This window comes from Urocitellus parryii, chromosome 5 (assembly GCF_045843805.1).
Source record: "Urocitellus parryii isolate mUroPar1 chromosome 5, mUroPar1.hap1, whole genome shotgun sequence".
NCBI classification, from domain to species: Eukaryota; Metazoa; Chordata; class Mammalia; order Rodentia; family Sciuridae; genus Urocitellus; species Urocitellus parryii.
The window spans coordinates 9,034,034-9,053,048 of NC_135535.1; the positions used below are offsets into that span (position 1 = coordinate 9,034,034).

Below are 19,015 nucleotides of genomic sequence, written 5' to 3' on the forward strand. Positions count from 1 at the left end.
CCCACAGCCCAGGAGGGGCCCCCGGCATCCTGAGCAGCAGGACACGCCACTCTCCATGGCTCCCTGTGCCCTCAGGACGAACTCCTGCCCCTTGCCATGGCCAGGGGGGTCTCATGGACACTCAGCTCTCCTGGCCTCCTGCCTCCCGTGACTCTTGCCTGGGACCTGCTCTCCCTCGGCCGGCTGGTCAGCCCTCCCTTCTACACTTGGCCTCCTCCCCCAGAGTCTGTGCCCCTCTGGGCAGGAGCCAGCTGGGATTCCTCTGTGCAGAGCAGGGGGTTCTAGAAGGGAAGGGAACCATGGCGTACACTAACACTGGGTGAGGATCAGCCAGGACCTGAGGGTGTGCTGGGGCTGACCACGGGGAGACACCAGAGCCACTGGCACAGGCTGCCCACCACCGGACCCCAACGGCAACCTGCCCCTCCCTGCTGTTCAGCCCCACCCTGCCCGACGATGCCCACCTGCTGGTCCACAGCCACGGCATCCAGTCCGTTGTACATGATGTTCACCCAGCCGTCCTTGGAGGCCAGGACAAAGAGGGACATCAGAGCCTGGAAGACAGGGGAGGGAGGGCACGAGGTGAGGGACAAAGGGCTCAGGCCACACCTGCATCTCCAGCTCTCCATTGTTATGCCTTTGGGAGGCAGAGGGACAAAGAGGGCTTCCCTGTGTGGCAGAGCTATGCTCTCAATCCACAAACCTTCCTGAGGACCTACTGTGTGCTCGCCATGTGCCCCTATAGCTACTGTTGCAGGAAGAAGAGCCCAGGGTCTGAGTTCCAGCTGCAGTCCTGAGATTAACCAGTCGTGTGATCACAAACACGAAAACTTGTGTGCTCCTGTTCCTCACCCACCAATGGGAACCAGTAAATGCCGCTGGGAGGAGCCACTGAGATTTTAAATGAGAAGCTTCCTGACAACTCCGGGGGTGCTCCCTAGGCTGCCCTTGGCAGCTTGAAGTCAGGATCTCCTGATAGAAGCCAGGATCCCTGGCTTACGGCCCAGCCTTTGCCACTCACTGGCTGGGAGACCTGGGGCAAATTCCTTGAGGTCTCTGGGTCTGTAAAATATGAAAAGGGGATGGTCCATGGGAGACAGCCAGCCAGGGCTCCTACACGGATGTCAGGCCAGAGTCCTCGTGTCCTTCAGCTGGGTCACAGGCTGGTCCCAAAGCACCCAGCACACAACCTTGCACACAGCAAGTGCTTAACCAAGGTTTTCTGCACTGAACTTGAGTGAGGGCTCCTGTGCTGTCTTTGGAGAGCAGAGCACAAGGGGGGTTATGGGCCACAAGGGCCCCACATAACCAGGCTGCCCAGAAGTCACGGTCTGCCCTGGAAGCCCCCCTCCCCAGGGCAGAGAGTCACACCTTCCCTTGTGCTCCAGCCACCCTGGGCTACGGAGCCAGGCCCTGCCCGGCCCACCCTTCCCACCCTCTAGGGCACAGCTCCCATCCTCTTCCCCTGCCAGGTGGGGAATGGTGCTGAGGGTGCCCCCAAAGTGCTCAGGCCCAGTGGCAGGCAGGGCAAGGGACAGCGAGGAACTACAGGAGGCCCCTAGATGCCAAGGCCCCCACTGCTGTGCCCACTGAGAGTTGAGGATCTGGAACTTCCTGAGGGCACACAGGAAGTGGCCCCCCAGGGAGTCAACCAAGACTCAGCACTGAGCACACCCACTCAGGGCTCCAGGGAGTCAGCCTGGGGTCAAGTGCAACAGATTAGAAAGACCAGGTCCTTCCAAAGGAGGCAGGAGCTGGCACTAGGTGGGGACCTGGGACCAGGAGCAAGCTCACAAAAGCCCCCCCCTTCCTTCAGCGCCCTTCCCTGTTCACCAAACACTGAGTTATTAAACACTCCATGGCTGCTCCTGGAGAAGGGGTGGGGCGAGCTGACAGCAGTCCGTTTCTGACATGGTCTCCTGGCCACCACAGCCCCTCAAGGTCCATTGGCTCCCCCCATAGCTGGTGTGGGGGTGCCCCGTCCTGTGAATGAGAGCTTCGGGCGACCCAGCCAGGGGCTGCCCAGAGAGGGCGTGGGAGCGGGCGGCCCAGATCTTGCTCCATCCTTGGGAGCCCCAGGGCCAGGCACTCTCTGCCTGGGCCACCTGGACCTAGCTCCTGAAGGACCCTCAGAGGGACCGGTTGTGGGGAGGGGGCCCTTTGGAGGCAGCTAGCTGAGGACTGTCCTCTGGGCCACTGCCCCTGGGTCAGGCCTGGCAGGCCTCCAGGAGAAGAGACCAGGGGCACAGGAGCTCTGGATGGGGAACAGACAGGGTGGGTGCTGGTGAGGGCACCCACCCTGGATCCAGGAGCCTGCCACCCTGGTGGCTCCCACAGCTGCTGCCCCTTTCTACAGATGAGAAACCAAGTTTCAAAGAGGTCACACCCCACTCCACAGCAGAGCTGGAACGCACAACCAGGTGTGGCTGACTCTACGACTCGGGTCAGGACCCCCTGGGTGGGGGCAGAGGCCAGGACCGAAGTTCAGCGAAGAACTTATTGCGGGCCAGGCACTGGCGGGGCGGAGGCCCTGCATTCGGAATCTCAGCCTCAGACTACCTGTGAGGGCCAGTTCCTCTACCTGTTTTGCAGAGTAGGAAACCTGGGCTTGGAGAGAAGTCACAGTCCTGGCAGGGCAGGACTGGAGCCAGCTCTGACATCTCAGGGCCATAGGCATTGAAGAGCTGTCACCCCCAGGGGACAGGACAGATGGGGGGGTGGCCAGCACGCACCTGGCCCAGGTTATCGAAGTTGTACTTGTGATGGACCCAGCGGTAGTTGGCAGCCATGCAGTCAGAGCGGTTGGTGATGTTGCGGGTGTCCACGCCCAGGCAGTGGTAGAACTTGCCCTTGAAGAGCTGGGGATAAGGAGGGCAAGATCAGTGCTCCCAGGAGGAGGGGGCATTGCAAATCACAAGAGGAACCCAGGCCTCAGACTGCATCGGGTTCCCCTGAGCCCCAAGGTCAGCCAGCGCAGGTGGGGCCTCTGCCCTGGCTGTGCCCTTACACAGCCTCAGAACCCTCCCACCCCCCTCACCTGCACCCCCAAGATGCCAAAGATGATGAAGAAGGCACAGCAGATCAGGACAATGTTCCCAATGGGCTTGAGGGAGGAGATGAGCGTCTCCACCACCAGCTTCAGGCCAGGGGCCCGGCTGATGACCCTGCAGGCAAGGAGGTTGGGGAACTGTGAGCCCATGGCCGTGGGGAGGCAGCCACTGCTGAGTCCCCTAGTGAGTTCCAGGACTGAGCCCACTAGGGCATGAGGAAGACAGCATGAAACCAAGAGAAAGCAGGTGCCCAGATGTCAGCAGACCAGGGGTGAGCCAGGCCGCAGCCCAGATCTACAGGGAGAAGGGCACCTACCCTCCCGTCACTGTGCTTAGTCCCAGAGATAGCAGAGAGCCACCCAGAGACAGAAACAGGTAACCAGGTGGTGGTGGTGGTGGGGGGGTACTGAGGAAGGATGACAGGAGTTCCAAGCCAGCCTCACATCAACTAAGCCAGGCCTGTCTCTAAATAAATACATATACATTTTATGTATATATTAGATGTGTATTATATATTCACATAAATGCATACATATGTGTGTGTACAGAGCGGGGCTGGGGATGTGGCTCGATGTTTCAATGCCCCTGGGTTCAATCCCTAGTACCAAGAAATGAAAGAAAGACGTGTACTATGGGAGGACAAAATGAGTCACATGTCACAAGGGCCTTAGGCATTGAAGAGCTGTCACCGGGGAAGGGTCCTCACCGCAGAGGGCGTAGGGTGCGCAGGAGCCGCAGGACTCGGAGGACCCCCAAGATCTTGGCTCCCCCAGCCGAGGCTAAGGACACCACGATGTCGATGATGGACACGAAGACTAGGAAGCCGTCCAGCACGTTCCAGCTGCTGCGCAGATACGCCTGCTCCCCGAAGTACAGGCCCAGCGAGACCACCTGGGGGCGGGGCCGGGCGGGGTCAGGCCCAAGGCGCCGCACGAGGGGAGGGCGAGGGTGAGGGGAGGACGAGGTGGGGGGGTCTTCGGGAAAGGGGGCGCGGGGACAGATGGGCTGGGCCAGATAGGTGGCGAGGACGAGTGGGCAGGGGACAGCTCCACGCAGACCCTGGGATGGGCGGGCAGTAGGCGGGGACGGGGCGGAGTCAGGACCCAGGGCGCCTCCCGCTAAGGTTCTCCCAGGACTTCTGGCAAACCCAAGGCGAAGCCACCACGCTGGGCAGCGTCCCAGAGGGAACCTTCCCCCTGCTCCCCGCACCTCCAGCAGCTCCCCGGTTACATTCCCTGCATTCGCCTTTCTGGCGAGGTTGTGACTCCTGGAGGGGGGGCATGCCGCTGACCCCTCCGGGTCCCAGGAGCCCAACCCAGGGGCGGGCGCTGACTGACAGGCCAGTGACAATCTGCGGGAGGGGCGGGGCCCTGAGCTGGGAGTGAAGGTGAAGCCCAGAGCAACCTTCAGTGTCATTTCGCCCACGAAGATGGCCGTGAAGATGTAGTTGGACACCGTGAGGAAGATGCGTTCCTGAAAGAGCCGGGAGATGCGGTGGGCCCAGGGGCTCAAACCTCCCAGCCACCGGCCCACGCTCTTGATCAGCCAGGAGAGGCCAACACTTCTCGGTTCAAGGTGGTCTGTCCCTCCCAGAGGCAAGCTCCCTGCCACATCTCCCTCCCTCCACGTGCCAGGAGTCTGGCCCTGCTGAGCTCTCCCTTGGTCTGGCTCACAGTCCCAGGGCAGGCCTGGTGCTGCATCTCTCTGCCTGGCCTCTCTGAGGGCTGTGGCTACTCACAGTGCTGCCGGCCTCTATCTGGGGCCTCTCCAGGGCGATGGTGATGCAGTTAAGGAAGATGAAGGCCAGGACCACATAGTCAAAGAGCTTGTGGGCGATGATGGTCTGACACAGGACCCGGAACCTAGGCAGAGGCAGGGCACCACGAGTGTCAGTTTGCTTCCCATCCTGACCAGAGGGGAGGCAGAGGATGCAGACAGACACACACACACAAGGGGCAGGCTGGCCTAGAAGAAGTGATCCCTCTCCTCCTCTGGACACACAACAGGTGTCGATTTTGCATTGTTCAGGGTGCAGACCACACACCCACACAGCAAAGGGTACCCACCTTGCCTGGCACTTAAGGGTCTCTGAACACCAGCCCAAATCCCAGATTCCAGGCCTCGGGAGACAAAGACACGACATTTCCTAACACTCAGGTAGTCTCTCAGGCTGCTCCCTCCTCCTGGACCAGCTTCCTCTTTCCGCCATCCTCCTCCCCTCTCCCCCTCCCTCCTGCACCCACTGGACTGTTATCTGCCTACAAAGCCCAGTGTCCTCCTCCAGGAAGCCTGCTGATGCTCCCTTCATGTGTGTACCCCGGACCTTTAGAGAATCTGCCCAACTGGATGCCAGCACAGAACTGGCCTGGGCTACAGGAAATGCCCACGAAACCCCCTGTCCTGCCGCCCCCGCCTCTGGGGTATGGCCTTGCCCAGCTTGGCAGAGAGCTTTCCCTCCACACCTTACTCTAACTCCCACCCCAGGCCGGCCCGCCCACCTGTTCTCCGGGGAGAAGAGGTAGACGGACCAGTCCTCGCGGACCTCGCACCAGTCAGGCTTGTAGACATCGATCATCTTGCGGACGCGGAAACACAGAGTCTGGAGAGAGGAGGACCAGGCGCGGGGGTCAGCACCGCGCAGAGCGACCTCTCTCTGCCCACCCGGTCATCGGGCCAACTGGGCACTGGGCGATCTGGGAACCCCGCCCCACCCCAGGCGGCGGGGAGCGTTTCCCCGGGGTAGCCCCCCCCCATTTTCTGGCCCCGCCCCTCGGGCCACAGTTTTAAGCCCCACTGCTCTGGCCACGCCCCGACGCCACGCCCCATGGCCCGCCCCCTCGAGCCCACCTCTGCTTGCACCGCGCCCTTCCTGGTTCCCGGAGGGATCCCCACTTACGTAGTCGATCTCCTCCTCGTCCTCCCCGCGATCCCGGCGGTCGTCCATCTTGGTGAACACGTCCTTGGCGATATTGGGCATCCTGCCGTTGCAGTCCTCGTGCCCGGGGGCCATGCCCGCCGCCCTCCAGGCGGCCCTGGGGTGGAGGCCCATGGCGGGCACGAGCTCGGTCAGGTCCACCGAGTCCCGGGTGTCGAGGGACAGCGTCCGGCGGTGATGGCGATGACGGTGCGCCAGGTGGGGCCCATGGTGCACGTGGTGGGCGTGCGGGGCATGCAGCGGCGCAGCGCGCGGAGGCCCCTCCTCCCGGGCGCCCTCGCAGGCCCGAGCGCCACTGCGCTCCGCCGAGAGCAGGGACTCGTGCTCAGCCGAGGGCGGCTTGTGCTTGAGGCTGTTCCAGCTGGAGCGACGGCTGGCCCAGGCCCCGCTGCGGCCCCAAGGTCCATAGTAGGAGCTCCGGGTGCTGGACTGTGGGGGAGCCAGGGCTCGGGTCAGCGTCGTCGCGCACACCGGTGATGTGAGGCCTCCTGCAAGCCCCGCTGTGGCTCTAAGAGGGTCCCGGCCTGGCTAGCAGGCGACCCAATGGGTTAGGGGCTCCTCTGCCTGCTCTGCCTCTCATCCCACCCACGTGGACAAGTCCCCCCGGAGGTCTAATCCCTCCCTGCTACCTGTTCCCTTGAGGAACTAGAGCAAGTTACAGCCACCTTCCTATTTTACAGGAAAGGAAACCAGGGCTGTGAAGAGTGGTAATTTGCTCAAGGACACACAGCTCAGAAGTGACAGAGGCCAGATTCCAGCTCTAGTCTGCCTGACCCCAAATTCTTGACCCTACACATTTGCTACCAAGATGAAACCCAGTTCTGTGTGCCTGACCCCAGTCATTCCTGTTGCCAGGTCCTGCTCAGGCACTGGGCACCCAGGAATGTGACAGACATGGTCCTGCCTGGCTTGGGGCAATCCTTGTCCTAAGCCTGTGCACCCGAGTGTGAGTCTGAGGTTGCAGGCACCTGGCTCTGGGGTCCTTCAACCCACATCCCAGTGGGGGAGGCCCTTCTGGACGGAGCCCCCACCCACAGGACTCACCAGGGAGCGCTGGTCATAGCTCATCCGCCCCAGGGACATGACGCTGCTCTTGCGGGAGTCCAGGGCCACCAGCATGGGGTCTGGCTGCAGCGAGAGGCGGGACGCAGGGCCCACAGCCCCAGCAGGACCTAGGTGTCCGCCCAATGAGAGACTAGGGTCCAGGTGCCCATTGGGGGTGAAGGGGATTGGGCAGAGCTTGGGATCTGGAGAAGCAAGACGGAGACAGAGAGAGGGACAGATGGAAGACAGAACAGAACAAGAGCAAAGGAAACAAGACAAAGGAAAGGGTGTGGACATAACAGAAGTGGAGTACTTTATGAGGAGACTCCTCTACCAGGAAGCCTTCCAGGTTGCACCTCATCCCGTGTGCCTCCCCTGCACCCTGCCTCCAGGGCTCTGGGATCAGACCAGCCTGGACCTCCGCCCAGTACGAAGGGAAGGGAGCCTGGCTCCCTGGCCCACTGCAGGAAGCAGGCAGTCTGCCGGGGCTACCCAGAAGCCAGGGCTTGGGTTGGAGTGGCTGGGCTCAAGCTGCCTCGTGTTACCAGCCAGGACCACGGCCCAGGCCACATCGGAAGGCCCCACAGCTCTACCCAAGAGACTGTGGGAAGGGAAGCGGGTGGGCTGCAGTTAGCCCTGTGGCGGGACCCCAGAGGTCCACGAATGTCCTCTTTTGGAGAGTCAGCATTTCTTTCAGTTAGTAACACAAAAAACAAACACAGAGAATTAGCACTCTCTGAGCCTGGGGTCCAGGGGAGCAGATGCTGTGCCCTGGGCCCACCTGGGTCTCCAGTGAAGGCTCCTGGCCCCCAGGTGACGAGTGGAGGCCTGTTTACCTCCACTGCTGTCCAGGGCCTCCTGGAACTTGTCATACTCTTCCATGTTGGATGAGCTCTGGTCCTCATCTGAGTAGGAGCGGTTGGCGTCCCCCTGGGAGGCGGGCGCCGGTCAGCATGCAGGCCAACTCCCCTCCTTCCCGCCCTCCTTCCCTCTTGGGTTTGCCAATGGGTGTTTCCACTCTCCTTTTACAGATGGGAAAAGTGAGGCTCAGAAAGGGGAAGTAGAAGCTAATGGGGATCTAGGCCACCATCCCCCGCCTGCCCGACTGCACGTATTCCAAAGCCTTGGAAAATGGAGGGAGCGGGATCCAGAATTCCAGGTCTCAGGGCTTTAGAACCTCAGAGATGGGAAGACCTAGTCCTTCACCCTCGGGGGAGAAACAGGAATCCCAGACGCAGGCCCCAGCTGCGTCCCTCCTGGGACGGAGGCTCCCTGCCTCGTGGGCAGCCCTCCTCTGAGGATATGACACAGCCCCCCCACCACCCAGGCTCCTTCTCCCCTGCCTAGAGTCTCGCGGGCCCTGCGGGGGCGCTTCCTCCCCCAGGGCTGTGGTCACCTCGGCCTGGAAACCCTCCACCAGGATGGCCACCAGCAAGTTGAAGAGGACATAGTTGCCGAAGGTCATGAGAGCGACAAAGTAAAGGGAGGCCCAGGGGGAGGTGGAGGCCATGCCATTGTAGAGGACGACGTTCCAGTCCTCCTGGGTGAGGATCTGTTGAGGGAGAGACCAGTCAGTCCTGAGGTCCCTCAGCGCCACCTCTGTCTACCAGGAGGGAGGGGCACTGTCAACCTCAGTCCCACCCCATCCCAGGTGGTCTGCTGCCCAGGATCCCCTCCCCTGAAGTGCACCCACCTGGAACACTGTGACAATGGCCCAGAGCAGGGAGTCAAAGTTCTTCCTGTCAGGAACCGTGTCTCCCGTATCCGTGCGGAGGCTGAATTTGCAGCCAAAGATGTGCATCCCGAGGATGCTGGGGGAGGAAGGGAGGAAGGGGGCGGCTGGAGGGCTCCCATCCACCACGCTCTGCCTTCCCACCTGGTTTGGTCTCAGGCAACACAGTAAGGTGGGGAGGTGGGGGCGGGTGACAGTGTGGGGCCCATTTTCCAGAGGAGAACACTGAGGCTCCCTGGGAAGAACCTGCCCAGAGCCACAGGAATGTACTCCCCCATGCTCCTGCCCACAGCCCTGGCCGACCCTGTAGGTGGGGTCCCGGGTGGGCAGGGCTCACCTGAAGATGAAGATGAAGAGCATGAGCAGCATGCAGAAGGTGGCCACGTTGTCCATGGTCTTCATGAGCACCACGAGCTGGCGCCGCAGCGCGGGCATGAAGCGCACCAGCTTCAGCACCCGCAGCAGGCGGAAGGTGCGCAGCACTGACAGCCCGCCGTCCGCCTGCCCCACGATCTCCCAGATGCTGTGGCCAGCCAGCAGGGGCGCAGGGCCAGAGGGAGGCCGAGAGAGGAGGACGGAGAGGCCAGGCCGGGAAGACAGAGAGAGAGCTTTCACTCATCCACTAATTCATCCACCCAAAGGTAACGTGCTGGCTGCGGCTCCAGGGACCCCCCACCAGGAAGTCATGGCTAAAATCTGAAAACTCCATAAACGTCACTGTCCTCTCCGGAGGTTTAATGCTTCCTCTGATTACAAATATAAACGGCAAATCACAGAGGATTAGCAGTCCCGAGGACTTTTTGGGCAATCAAAATAACAGATATCTTTATGTTACATGACAGTGGGTGGAAAATTTCTGTTTGTTACGTGCATCCCTCCTTTAGAGTGACGGTAGTCACGGGCCTGCCGCTACATCTTGTTATTTAATGCATGAATCCAGAAGCATATATATTGCTAAATCAAGAATTAAAAAAAAAAATATTTGGATGACGGCCTCCAAGTGGTTGGCTTCCTTCATCACCTGTGCACTGGCTGGATCTGCACACTGTCCCCTGCCCTGCTGCAGAGCAGGAGGTGGGGGAGGGGTACCTGATGATGACGATGATGCTGTCGAAGATGTTGTAGGGGTTCCGCAGGTAATCAAAGAGCCCGAAGGCGGCCAGCTTCAGGATCATCTCCAGGGCGAACATGCTGGTGAAGACCACGTTGCAGATCTCCAAGATGTTGGTCAGCTCCTCGGGCTGTGGGGGCACAGCGGTGGGGGATGCGTGACCCCAGCAGGCCAGACACAGCCCGACGCAGAACCACCATCATGGAGGCTTCCAGCCCATGCACCCACTCTCAGAGGAGGACACTAAGACCCCAGGAGGTCAAGGAACTGGCCAAAAGGACACCAGCTTCCCATGACCCCCTCCAGCTGCAGACCTCCTCCTGCCCCTGGATCTTTGGCCTCATGCTTGTTAGCAGCAGGTGATAACTGGAAAACGGCACCATTGAAAGAGACCCTGCTGTCGGCCATGACTTGGGGCAAGGGATGGGTTCCCTTGGTTGGACGCTAAGTGGCTGTGCAGCCCACTTCTGAGCCTTCGTTTCCCTGTCTGTAAACCAGGGGTTAGGCCGGCTGCGGTGGCGCACATCTGTCATCCCAGCAGCTCGGGAGGCTGGGGCAGGAGGATGGCGAGTTCAAAGCCAGCAACGCAGTGAGACCCTAAGCAACTCAGTGAGTCTCTAAATAAAATATATAACAGGGCTGGGGATGTGGCTCAGTGGTTGAGGGCCCCTGAGTTCAGTCCCCAGTGCATGACCTCATTCATTTCAAGCCCCTTGATAAAGGCCATGCAAGGCCCAGGTCCCTCTCTCCCCTCCATGGTCCCCCTGGGACCCAGTGAAAGGTCTGGTTCCTGCCTGGATTCTGGAGAAGGGAGGGACCATTTGTTTAGCCCTGATCATGGGCCCCTCGCCGAGCTCAACCCCAGCCCAACTACTGCCTCCCCGGACAGCTGACGCTTCTGTTTCATAATGAGAATCTGAGGTTGGGCAATGTGGACTGCCTTGCTCAGAGTCACCCAGCGAGAACGTGGCCAGGCTGGGCACTGGTCCAAGTCAGACTTGAAGCTACTGTCACACCACAGCACACCACCCGATCCCCTTGTTCCTTCCTACAGCATTCTGTACTGAGGGCCCCCAGCGTGCTGGGCTCGTGCTACGGCAGCAGACACGCTCACATGCAAGTGCAAATCCCTACACGCCACAAGCCACAGCTCCCGCGAAAACCAGGGAGCTGAGTGCAGTTTGGGGGAACGAGAGTCAGTGGGGCCGGGAGGGTTCCTGGAGCAAGTGACATCTGGGCAGAGACCTAAAAGCTGAGAAAAGAGCCCGTGACAGGGGGAAACGAAGGTGCCCAGAGCAAGGGCAGCAGGGAGGAGGAGCCGAGGACCACGGCAGGCCATCTCCGTCCACCAGTCCAGCCCCTCCTTGGAGCCACAGGCACCCTCGGAGGCCCGGCTTTATTCCACGTGGGTTAAAAAGAGAAGGAAACCAAAAAACAAAAAAGAAAAAGAAAGAAAGAAAAGCAGCCCGGCAGCCCCCGCACAGGCCTGGGATCTAGTAGAACTGCCGGCTCCTCTCTGCGATCACATCTGACTCACAAAAACCGTCCCACAGGTGAGAGAGGCCAGGAGACGGGCCTCTGGGAGGGCTCGGATGCCGGTGTGAGCCGCCGTTTCCCAGCCCACCCAGACCACGACCCGGAGACCGAAAGCCAGGACGCGGACAGCCCAGGGCCACCGTCACGGTTCCCGGCCACACACGTCACAAGAGCTTCTGCAATCCCTGCCAGGAGCGCGGCTCCCCGAAAGGTCACCCGCTCCCCTCCCTCCGCCCCCGCAGCAGCTGTTTCTGGGCGGCGCACACCTGTGAATCTGTCTAATGGACCATCCATCACTGTGGAGCACACTCATCCGGGAGAGGCAGGCTGGGGGGACAGACAGATGACTAGACACCCAGCGGGGAGATGTCAAGGGGGTGGTGCGGGAAGGGAGGCAGCGATGGACAGAGATGGACAGAGAGAGACTCGGGAGAGAGGCGGACAGTGGACCGGCCACTGGAGATGGCTCCGCCCACCCAGTGGAAGAACTGACAGAGGTTCCGGGTGGGGGCAGGGGCCAGCACCTCCTGCTTAGATGCCAGGCTTGGTGGCCCCAGGCTGCCCCACCCCTGGTCACTTCTGCAGGGTAGATATGAGCCTGGGCAGAGGCCTCTCAGCTGGCCAGGAGCCCCTGCAGCCCAGCGCAGCCCCTTGATGATAACGGCCACTGCGATCCGTGCAGCTTCCCGCAGGCCAGGTGGCATCCACTTGTCTAAACTGAACCACCTTATACTGCCCCCATTTTACAGGCAGGAAACCTGAGGCTCAAGGAGGAGAAGTGACCGCCAGGGTCACGGCCAGGCAGTGGTGGAGTCAGATCTTGAAGCTTCCTCTCCCTTAGCCCCGCCCCACCCCACAGCCCAGGGGCCTTCACCTGCCCACTTCCCTGACAGGCTCCAGCTCAGCCCGGACACTTCACTCCCAGGCCAACCAGCCTTCCATGGCTCCCCACTGCTCCACAGGGCCAGACTGCCAGTCACTGAGCCACCCTATCCTTCTCCTCCCAGAGTCGCCCTCGACCTGGGTTGGCAGTGACTTCACAGGAGGTGCAGCAGGAGGCCAGAGCAGGACTTGAGCCACTGCTGACTCAGAGCCGTGAGTGCGGCGCCCTGGCCAGGGTCAGCCGAAGCCCAGGGAGGCTCCCTGCTCCCTGCCCTTTCAGCACAGTCCTCTGTTTTTTCTTCTCCACCTTAATCATCTTCAGACCCTAGGGCCAGCCGAGGCTGCAGGGGGGCAGCCTTGCCCAGCTTGGGAAGAATTATGGCCCTGGTGTTCCAGAAGAGAGGGAAGCTGAGACACACTGTCCTGGGAGCAGCAGCTCCCGACCCATGACCCTTCTCCAACGTGACTGTCCACCACTGTCCTCAGCACCTCAGGCCCAGCTCTGCCCATGGCCACCAGGCCACAGGAGCCAGCCACTTCCTTCCCTCCCATCTGCCCAGTGGGTCTGAGGCAACCTTCCTGCCCCACAGGACTGGCTCGTCACTCGAGGAAGAGTTGTGACACTGTGACATCAGATGATGGGGAAGGAATCCAACTGCCTGACCCTCCTACCCACGGTCACAGCCACAGCCACAGAACGCACCGGGTCCGCCTGCCTCCCAGGGCTCTCCAGGCTGCACCACCTCCCACTTCCTGAGACACATGCTGACCCCTGTCCCCTCCAGCCCAGTCCCTGCAAGGAGCAGCCTCCACGGCCAGAGAACCTGAACCAACAAGCAGGAGGCGGGCCAGGGGATGCACCGTAGTGGCCCTCCTCCTCCTCCTCCTCCTCCTCCTCCTCCTCCTCCTCCTCCTCCCCCCACCGTCCCTCCCTCCTCAGCCCTAGGCCACCTCTTTCTACAGGCGCCACCTCAGCGGGGACTGCTCAAAATAAACTTGGGGGCGGATTATTTCCCGCCAAGCACTGTCTGGGAGCCAAGGGAGAGGAGCAAAAATACCAGCGGCCGGGGCAGGCCCTGCATGGAGCAGCCGAACAATGGCTGCCACTCCGAGTGGCTTTAAAAAGAACGTTTTAAAAATGCTTCCTCCTCCTCGCTTTTTCCTTAGCTAATTAACTTTCTGAGGCTCCAGACAGCGGGTGGTGCGCTCACCCAGGGCTGCGGTGCAGGGCTCCCTGCAAGACTCCCGGCCTGTGGGGCTCAAGCACCTCCGTGCACCAGCTTCGCAATGTAGTTACCCACGTTACGGGGCCCATGCGCCACCAAGATGGAGGCTCCAGCTGTGGGGTCTGTGGGGTGCTGTGGCTCACCCAGGGCCACCCTGCAGAGCCAGGGTTGGAACCCAAGCCCTGCCTAAGGGACTTAGCCTTTCTGAGCACTGCCTTCCAAGTGTGTGGGGGGGCAGGACCCCAACTTGGAGGGCAGCTGTGAGGACTCAGGGACACCAGGCTGGCTCAGAGGTTGGCACTTAGCAGAGGTTGAGTAGCTGGCCTCCCTTTGATGGAGAGGATATGCAGCCAGGGCGCCTGCTTCCCGCGTGGACCCTACACCTGAGCACAGCCTCCCCCACCTGCTGACCTGGGCAGACGGATGACGGTGGGCTTCAGACGCCTGTTGTCCTGAGGAACAAGGCAGCGCCCGCCTCGGGCTAAGAACCTTGCTCAGCAGGATGTGGCAGAAGGAGCAGGGGCGGGGTGGGGGAGGTCAGACAAGAAGACCCTGAGGAGACTGGTCAGGGACCCTGACTGAGCCCAAGGCTGAGGCTTGGGGGCAGAGGGAGCCGTGGGGTCACCTAGGAGGGCACAGGCACACCAAGCCACCTCCAACCACAGCCCTGCCTTGTGTGATCTGCCTGTTCCCGGGGTGTCAGCGCTTCCTCCCTGGCCGGTCCCAAGGATGAACTGTTCGCCAAATTCCGAGGATGAACTCGTGGGCCTCTCCGGCCGACTCCAGCGGGCCACTGGCCGGGAGGTGGCCCAGGGACGGTGCAGAGAGGTGCAGACACTCGGCCTCACCCTCGTGGGCAGCTGCCCCGGTGGGGCCTTTCCCAGGAGCACGGCCCCCCACCCGACCTCTGGGCCAGGGAGGCCGGGCTGACAGGGGAGGCGCTGCCTGTCACTCCAGCTGCGGCCCTCCCTGGAGACCTTCTTAATTAAGCTGCAGAGACTGGCAACCGGCAGCTCAAGGCAGCTCGGCCACAGCCCCCGGGGCCTCATTTAAGTAAATTGAATGGAGCCTGTGCTCAGGGAGCTGGTGACGGGGTGCAGCCACCGAGCGGGGGACAGGTCTTACAGAAGGAAGGCCATGAGGAGGCCAAGGGGGCTCCATGAGGAGGTGGCCTCAGACTGGGCCTCTGGCTGGCTGGGGACCTCAGGTCAGTGACTCCCCTTCCTGGGCCTCAGCATTCTCAGCTGCCAAGGGGGGGTGCCCTCTTGTTTGGGGACAGGCTAAGGGACCTGTCCCCCAGAGGTCAGCCAGACAGCAAGAGCCAAAAGTTGGTATTTTTCCAAATGGAGCCAGGACTTGTCCGGGCTGTCACCCCAGAGTTGGCCTGTGGACAGGGGCATGGGTGCAGAGTACAGTCCTGTCCTTTGAAGTGTCACTGGGGCAGCAGACACCAGCGTCCCCCTCCCTTGGGGGTGAACCAAAGCCAGCTCCAGCTAGGAGCAGGAGACGGGCACAGACGGGGCGGCCCCCTGGGCCCCTGCTGGGCACCTTCTGCCCTCCCCACCTGCCGCCCACACCCGGCACCCACACTGGCCTGCTCATGGTGCTCGATGCCCATGCTGACGGTGTTGACCAGGATGGCCATCATGATGCCCCGGTTGAAGTACTTGCTGTCCACGATGCCCCGCAGCTTGGCCCGCGTCTCCCGCCACACGTCCCCACACAGCCGGACTGCCCCCACCTGCTCCTCCTCGTCCTCTTTGCCTAGGCCCGAGGAGCCCCCGTCCTCGATGCTCTGGGGCCCGTCCCCATCAGCTTCAGCCTCGCCGCCACTGGAGCCACTGGAGCCCGAGCCCTCCTGGCCCGAGTCGGTGCTGCCGGGACCCGAGGACCGCCGGCCCGCCCCGTGCTGGCAGTGCGGGCAGCTGGTGGGGTCGGAGGCCAGCATGGCAGAGATGGGCTGCACCAGCGTGTGGGGCGTGGGGTCCAGGGCGCTGTGTCTCGGGCACAGCTCTGCAAAGCAAACGAGGCAGTGTCGGTGCCCACCCCAGGCCTGGCCACCAGGGCACAGGGTCCGCCTGGAGCAAGCCTGTCCCACCTGGGGGTGACGGTTCCCCTCTCTGGGCTCTGTCTGGAGCCAGGTGGAAGCAGAGACTGGCAGGCCATGGGCATCCCTGCACGGACACACGATGGGCCTGGGGCAGGTGTCCCTGCTATTGGTCACTTCTGCCCTTGGTGCTGGGCCAGTCACTTAACAGACCCTCCCAGGTCCTGGTCACAGCCAGGGGGACTGGGTGTGACTATGAAAGAGTCTGTGTGGAGAGGGGACAACCTAGGTGGCCGAGGTGTTCCTCAGCTCTCCGCCTGTGTCTCCCGGGGAGGGAGAAGACGGAGCCTGGGGCCGGGCAGGCTCACTCTGCAAGCCCCCGGACACCCCGACACCCTGGCCCAGGAGAGTCAGGGCTGGGTGGGGACAGGCAGGAAGGGCCGCAGGGGCCACGGCTCACAGGCCCTTCATGCCCCAGGAGAACCTGAGCAGCGGCAGAGAGGCCTCCCTCTGGCTGGTTTTTCTCTATTTTTCTAGAATAATCATGTTTTGCTCTTGTAAGAAAAAAAGGCAACAATGAAGGGAAGGCGAAGCCTGTGACACGTGACAGCTGCCCTTCGTCTCGCACTTGCCTCCAAGTGCTTCCCAGCCCTGGACAGAGCCCGGGGTCAGCTCCCTGGCTCTGGAGCCGGGGGCCCAGCACCACCCACCCCAGCTCCACAGGGCAGGCCAAAGCCCTTCCCAGCCCCGGACACCTGGGGGGAGGTCTGCAGGCCCAGGCACAGCCGCAGGCCCAGGCACAGCCGCAGCCCCTCTAGAAGGACCCCCCCGCCCCAAGCTCAGGGGGAGGGCGGCAGCCGCAGGAAGGCCTGGGGGTAAACGCCCTCCCCGTGTCCTCCAGCAGGCGGGTGCCAGCCCTGCCCAGACCCCAGCTCCCCTGTCTGCAGGCCGGGCCAGCCCACGGACGGCTGGCATCCTGGGGGCGGGGGGCATAGCTCCGAGGGAGCATTGTCCTGCCCGCCTCCGGCCTCCCAGGGCGGGGCCTGGGTGCTGACCTCGTGGCCACCAGGAGCCGAGGCCGGCTAACCCCACCCCACCCCATGGTCGGGGTCACACAGGGAACAGCACATGGCACACTCCTCCCCCGCTGCTCCGGTGACAGTTCCGGGGCCTGCCAACTGCTCAGCACCCAGCTGGGAGGAAAGGGGACAGAGCTGGGCCCTCCCCTCCCTGCCGGCCTCCGCCTGGGACTGGGGTGTTCACAGCTGGAGGTGGACACTTAGCAAGGCCCCGGGTAACCAACACTCCATGTGACTGGGTGACACCCAGGGCCACTGAAGTGACTCCCTCATCTCCTTGGACTTTATTTTTCCCATCTGAAAACCAGGGTACTATTTCCCAGTCTGCCGCCTTCTGGGGACCGTGTCCGCTCTCAGGGTTCAGGTGAGGGGCCCCTTTCCCACAAACTACCCGGCAGCCCTTGGCAGGAGACATGGCCCCAGCAGGGGCAGAACAGGGTGGCCCATGTCCCTGCCTTGCCAGACCTGGGTGCCAGGTGCCAGAACTCACAGCTCAGCCACAATGGTAGCTGGGGACAGCTACAGGAGGCTGGTGGGTGGGGACCTACAAGACTGAGGCCAGATCACGTTCCCCTCGGCCCAGCGCGGCTCCCGGGGCAGGGCCCAGGTCTCCCAGGGGAGTCCCCCAGGGCTGGGCTGAGCCCCTGGGTGAGCGAGGGAGGCCCGGGCAGGTGCGCCTGGAGCTCCTGGCCGCAGGGGAAATAAATGCTTGACCCTGAAATGAAGACCCGGCCCGAGCCTGGGGACACCTCTCTCGGGCTGGGGAGGTGGGACCCATCAGCAGCAGCGAGTCCCCAGGTGGCGGCACACCCACCGCCGCGTGTCAGGGCCACTTACTGCAGTGCCTGGGGTCCTTGGCGTGGGGCCCGGGCCTGGCAGGGGCAGGTGCCCCTGGGCCCAGGGCCTGGCGCCGGCTCTGCAGGGCCTGGTAGAGGCCCAGGGTGCGACGCTTGGCCTTGCGCAGGATGTGGCAGACGTACTGGAAGATCTCCTCGTAGCAGTCGCCGGGCTCGGCGTAGCTGGCCACCGTGCTGGAGGACAGGTAGCGCTGCCGCTGCTCCAGCATCAGCCGGTGCTCCCGCTGCTTGGTCTCCGAGAACTGGGTCGCTATGACAACGAGGCACAGGTTGATCATGAAGAAGGAGCCCACCTGTGACCAACGGGAGGAGAGGACAGGGACGGGGACAGAGGGGACGGTGGGGGAGGGGAGGCGGAGGTGGAGAAGGGGCCAGCAGGAGGACACAGGGAGAGAGACAGAGAGAGGGAGAAGAGAGTCAGGGAGACCCCGAGACAGAGATGGAGACGGGGAGACAGGAGCCAGAGTGGAGAGAGGAGGAGGATGGGGACAGACCGGAGACACCCACAGAGGGGGGAGGACGGCAGGGGGCCAGCAGAGAGCAAGGACAAGGGGGACACAGGAGAGAGTGACACAGGCTCAGGAGGATTGGGGCATGGGTGACACCGGGTTGGGGGAAGAGACAGGGACAGAGAGGAGCAGGGGAGGGTGGAGGGTCCCAGAGAGACAGAGGCACAGACACAGATGGGGACAGGAAAAGACGCTGAGGCCTTGCTCCAGGCGAAGGCGTGGCCCAGGCTGCTCTCCAGGCCCCACGGGCCCACTCCAAGCCAGGCCATGCTCAGGCCCGAGGCCCCGGCCACCCCCCACGCTGGCATTGAGGCCAGGGAGGGAGGCTGTGGCCCATCTTGGACCACTTGGGCCCTGAGTCCTACCCTCCAGCCGGGACTTTGGCTTTCTTTGTGCCTGAAGGGACAGTTGGGGAGAGGCTGCCGGCTAGCACTAAGGCCCCGCCCCTCAGGGGCCATCCTGGGCACAAGCAGTGTCCCGTGCTTTTGGGGGTGCAGCCCCCCCCGACATTGCAAACTTCTGAATGAGCCCAGCTGCCACTGGCCAGAAGGGCCAGAGCCTGGCCTGTGCCTCCTCCACTTCAGCATGACGGGGACTGTCTGGGGCGAGGAGCCCTCTCCAGCTGCGCGGCCCAGGCCAGGGATTCAGAATCGAAGCTCATGCCCCTGCGTGGCCAGGCACGAGGGTGAACGTCGGTGTGTCTGTCCAGCTCTGCCCTCTGCACCCTCCACGTGCCTCAAAACACTCGGCCCCTGCCAGCTTGCTCGACCCTGGGACGGGACCACCTGGGGCCCCTCCACAGCAGCAGCAAGAGCAGCAGGGCACACTTATTGAGCACCTGCTGTGTGCGGGGTTTGCAGGTTTGGGGCTCTGCCTTCCCAGACCCAGGAGCTAAGTGCTGTCACATGCCGACTTCATAAAGTGGCTCGAGGGCCACCCTGGCTCCCCCGGAGGAGCAGAGGGCAGCTTCTCCAGCCCCTCGGGAACTCCGGCTCCTCTACCGCCCG

The 19,015-nt window shown here is 62.5% G+C and overlaps 1 protein-coding gene across 1 annotated transcript in view; it reads right to left on the reverse strand.

The window, feature by feature from the left end:
• Window positions 1-19,015, reverse strand: part of Cacna1i (calcium voltage-gated channel subunit alpha1 I) — a 79,087-nt gene that overhangs the window by 14,826 nt on the left and 45,246 nt on the right. Inside the window, exons 8-23 of the mRNA XM_026405913.2 lie at window positions 17,480-17,792; window positions 15,111-15,529; window positions 9,851-10,002; window positions 9,099-9,284; window positions 8,723-8,840; window positions 8,426-8,581; window positions 7,866-7,959; window positions 7,030-7,232; window positions 5,947-6,414; window positions 5,549-5,649; window positions 4,789-4,912; window positions 4,455-4,523; window positions 3,757-3,941; window positions 3,038-3,164; window positions 2,733-2,858; window positions 465-554 (exon numbers count right to left, since the gene is read on the reverse strand). Of these exons, the coding sequence (XP_026261698.2) occupies window positions 465-554; window positions 2,733-2,858; window positions 3,038-3,164; window positions 3,757-3,941; window positions 4,455-4,523; window positions 4,789-4,912; window positions 5,549-5,649; window positions 5,947-6,414; window positions 7,030-7,232; window positions 7,866-7,959; window positions 8,426-8,581; window positions 8,723-8,840; window positions 9,099-9,284; window positions 9,851-10,002; window positions 15,111-15,529; window positions 17,480-17,792 (2,931 nt within the window). The remainder of the gene's footprint in view (window positions 1-464; window positions 555-2,732; window positions 2,859-3,037; window positions 3,165-3,756; window positions 3,942-4,454; window positions 4,524-4,788; window positions 4,913-5,548; window positions 5,650-5,946; window positions 6,415-7,029; window positions 7,233-7,865; window positions 7,960-8,425; window positions 8,582-8,722; window positions 8,841-9,098; window positions 9,285-9,850; window positions 10,003-15,110; window positions 15,530-17,479; window positions 17,793-19,015) is intronic.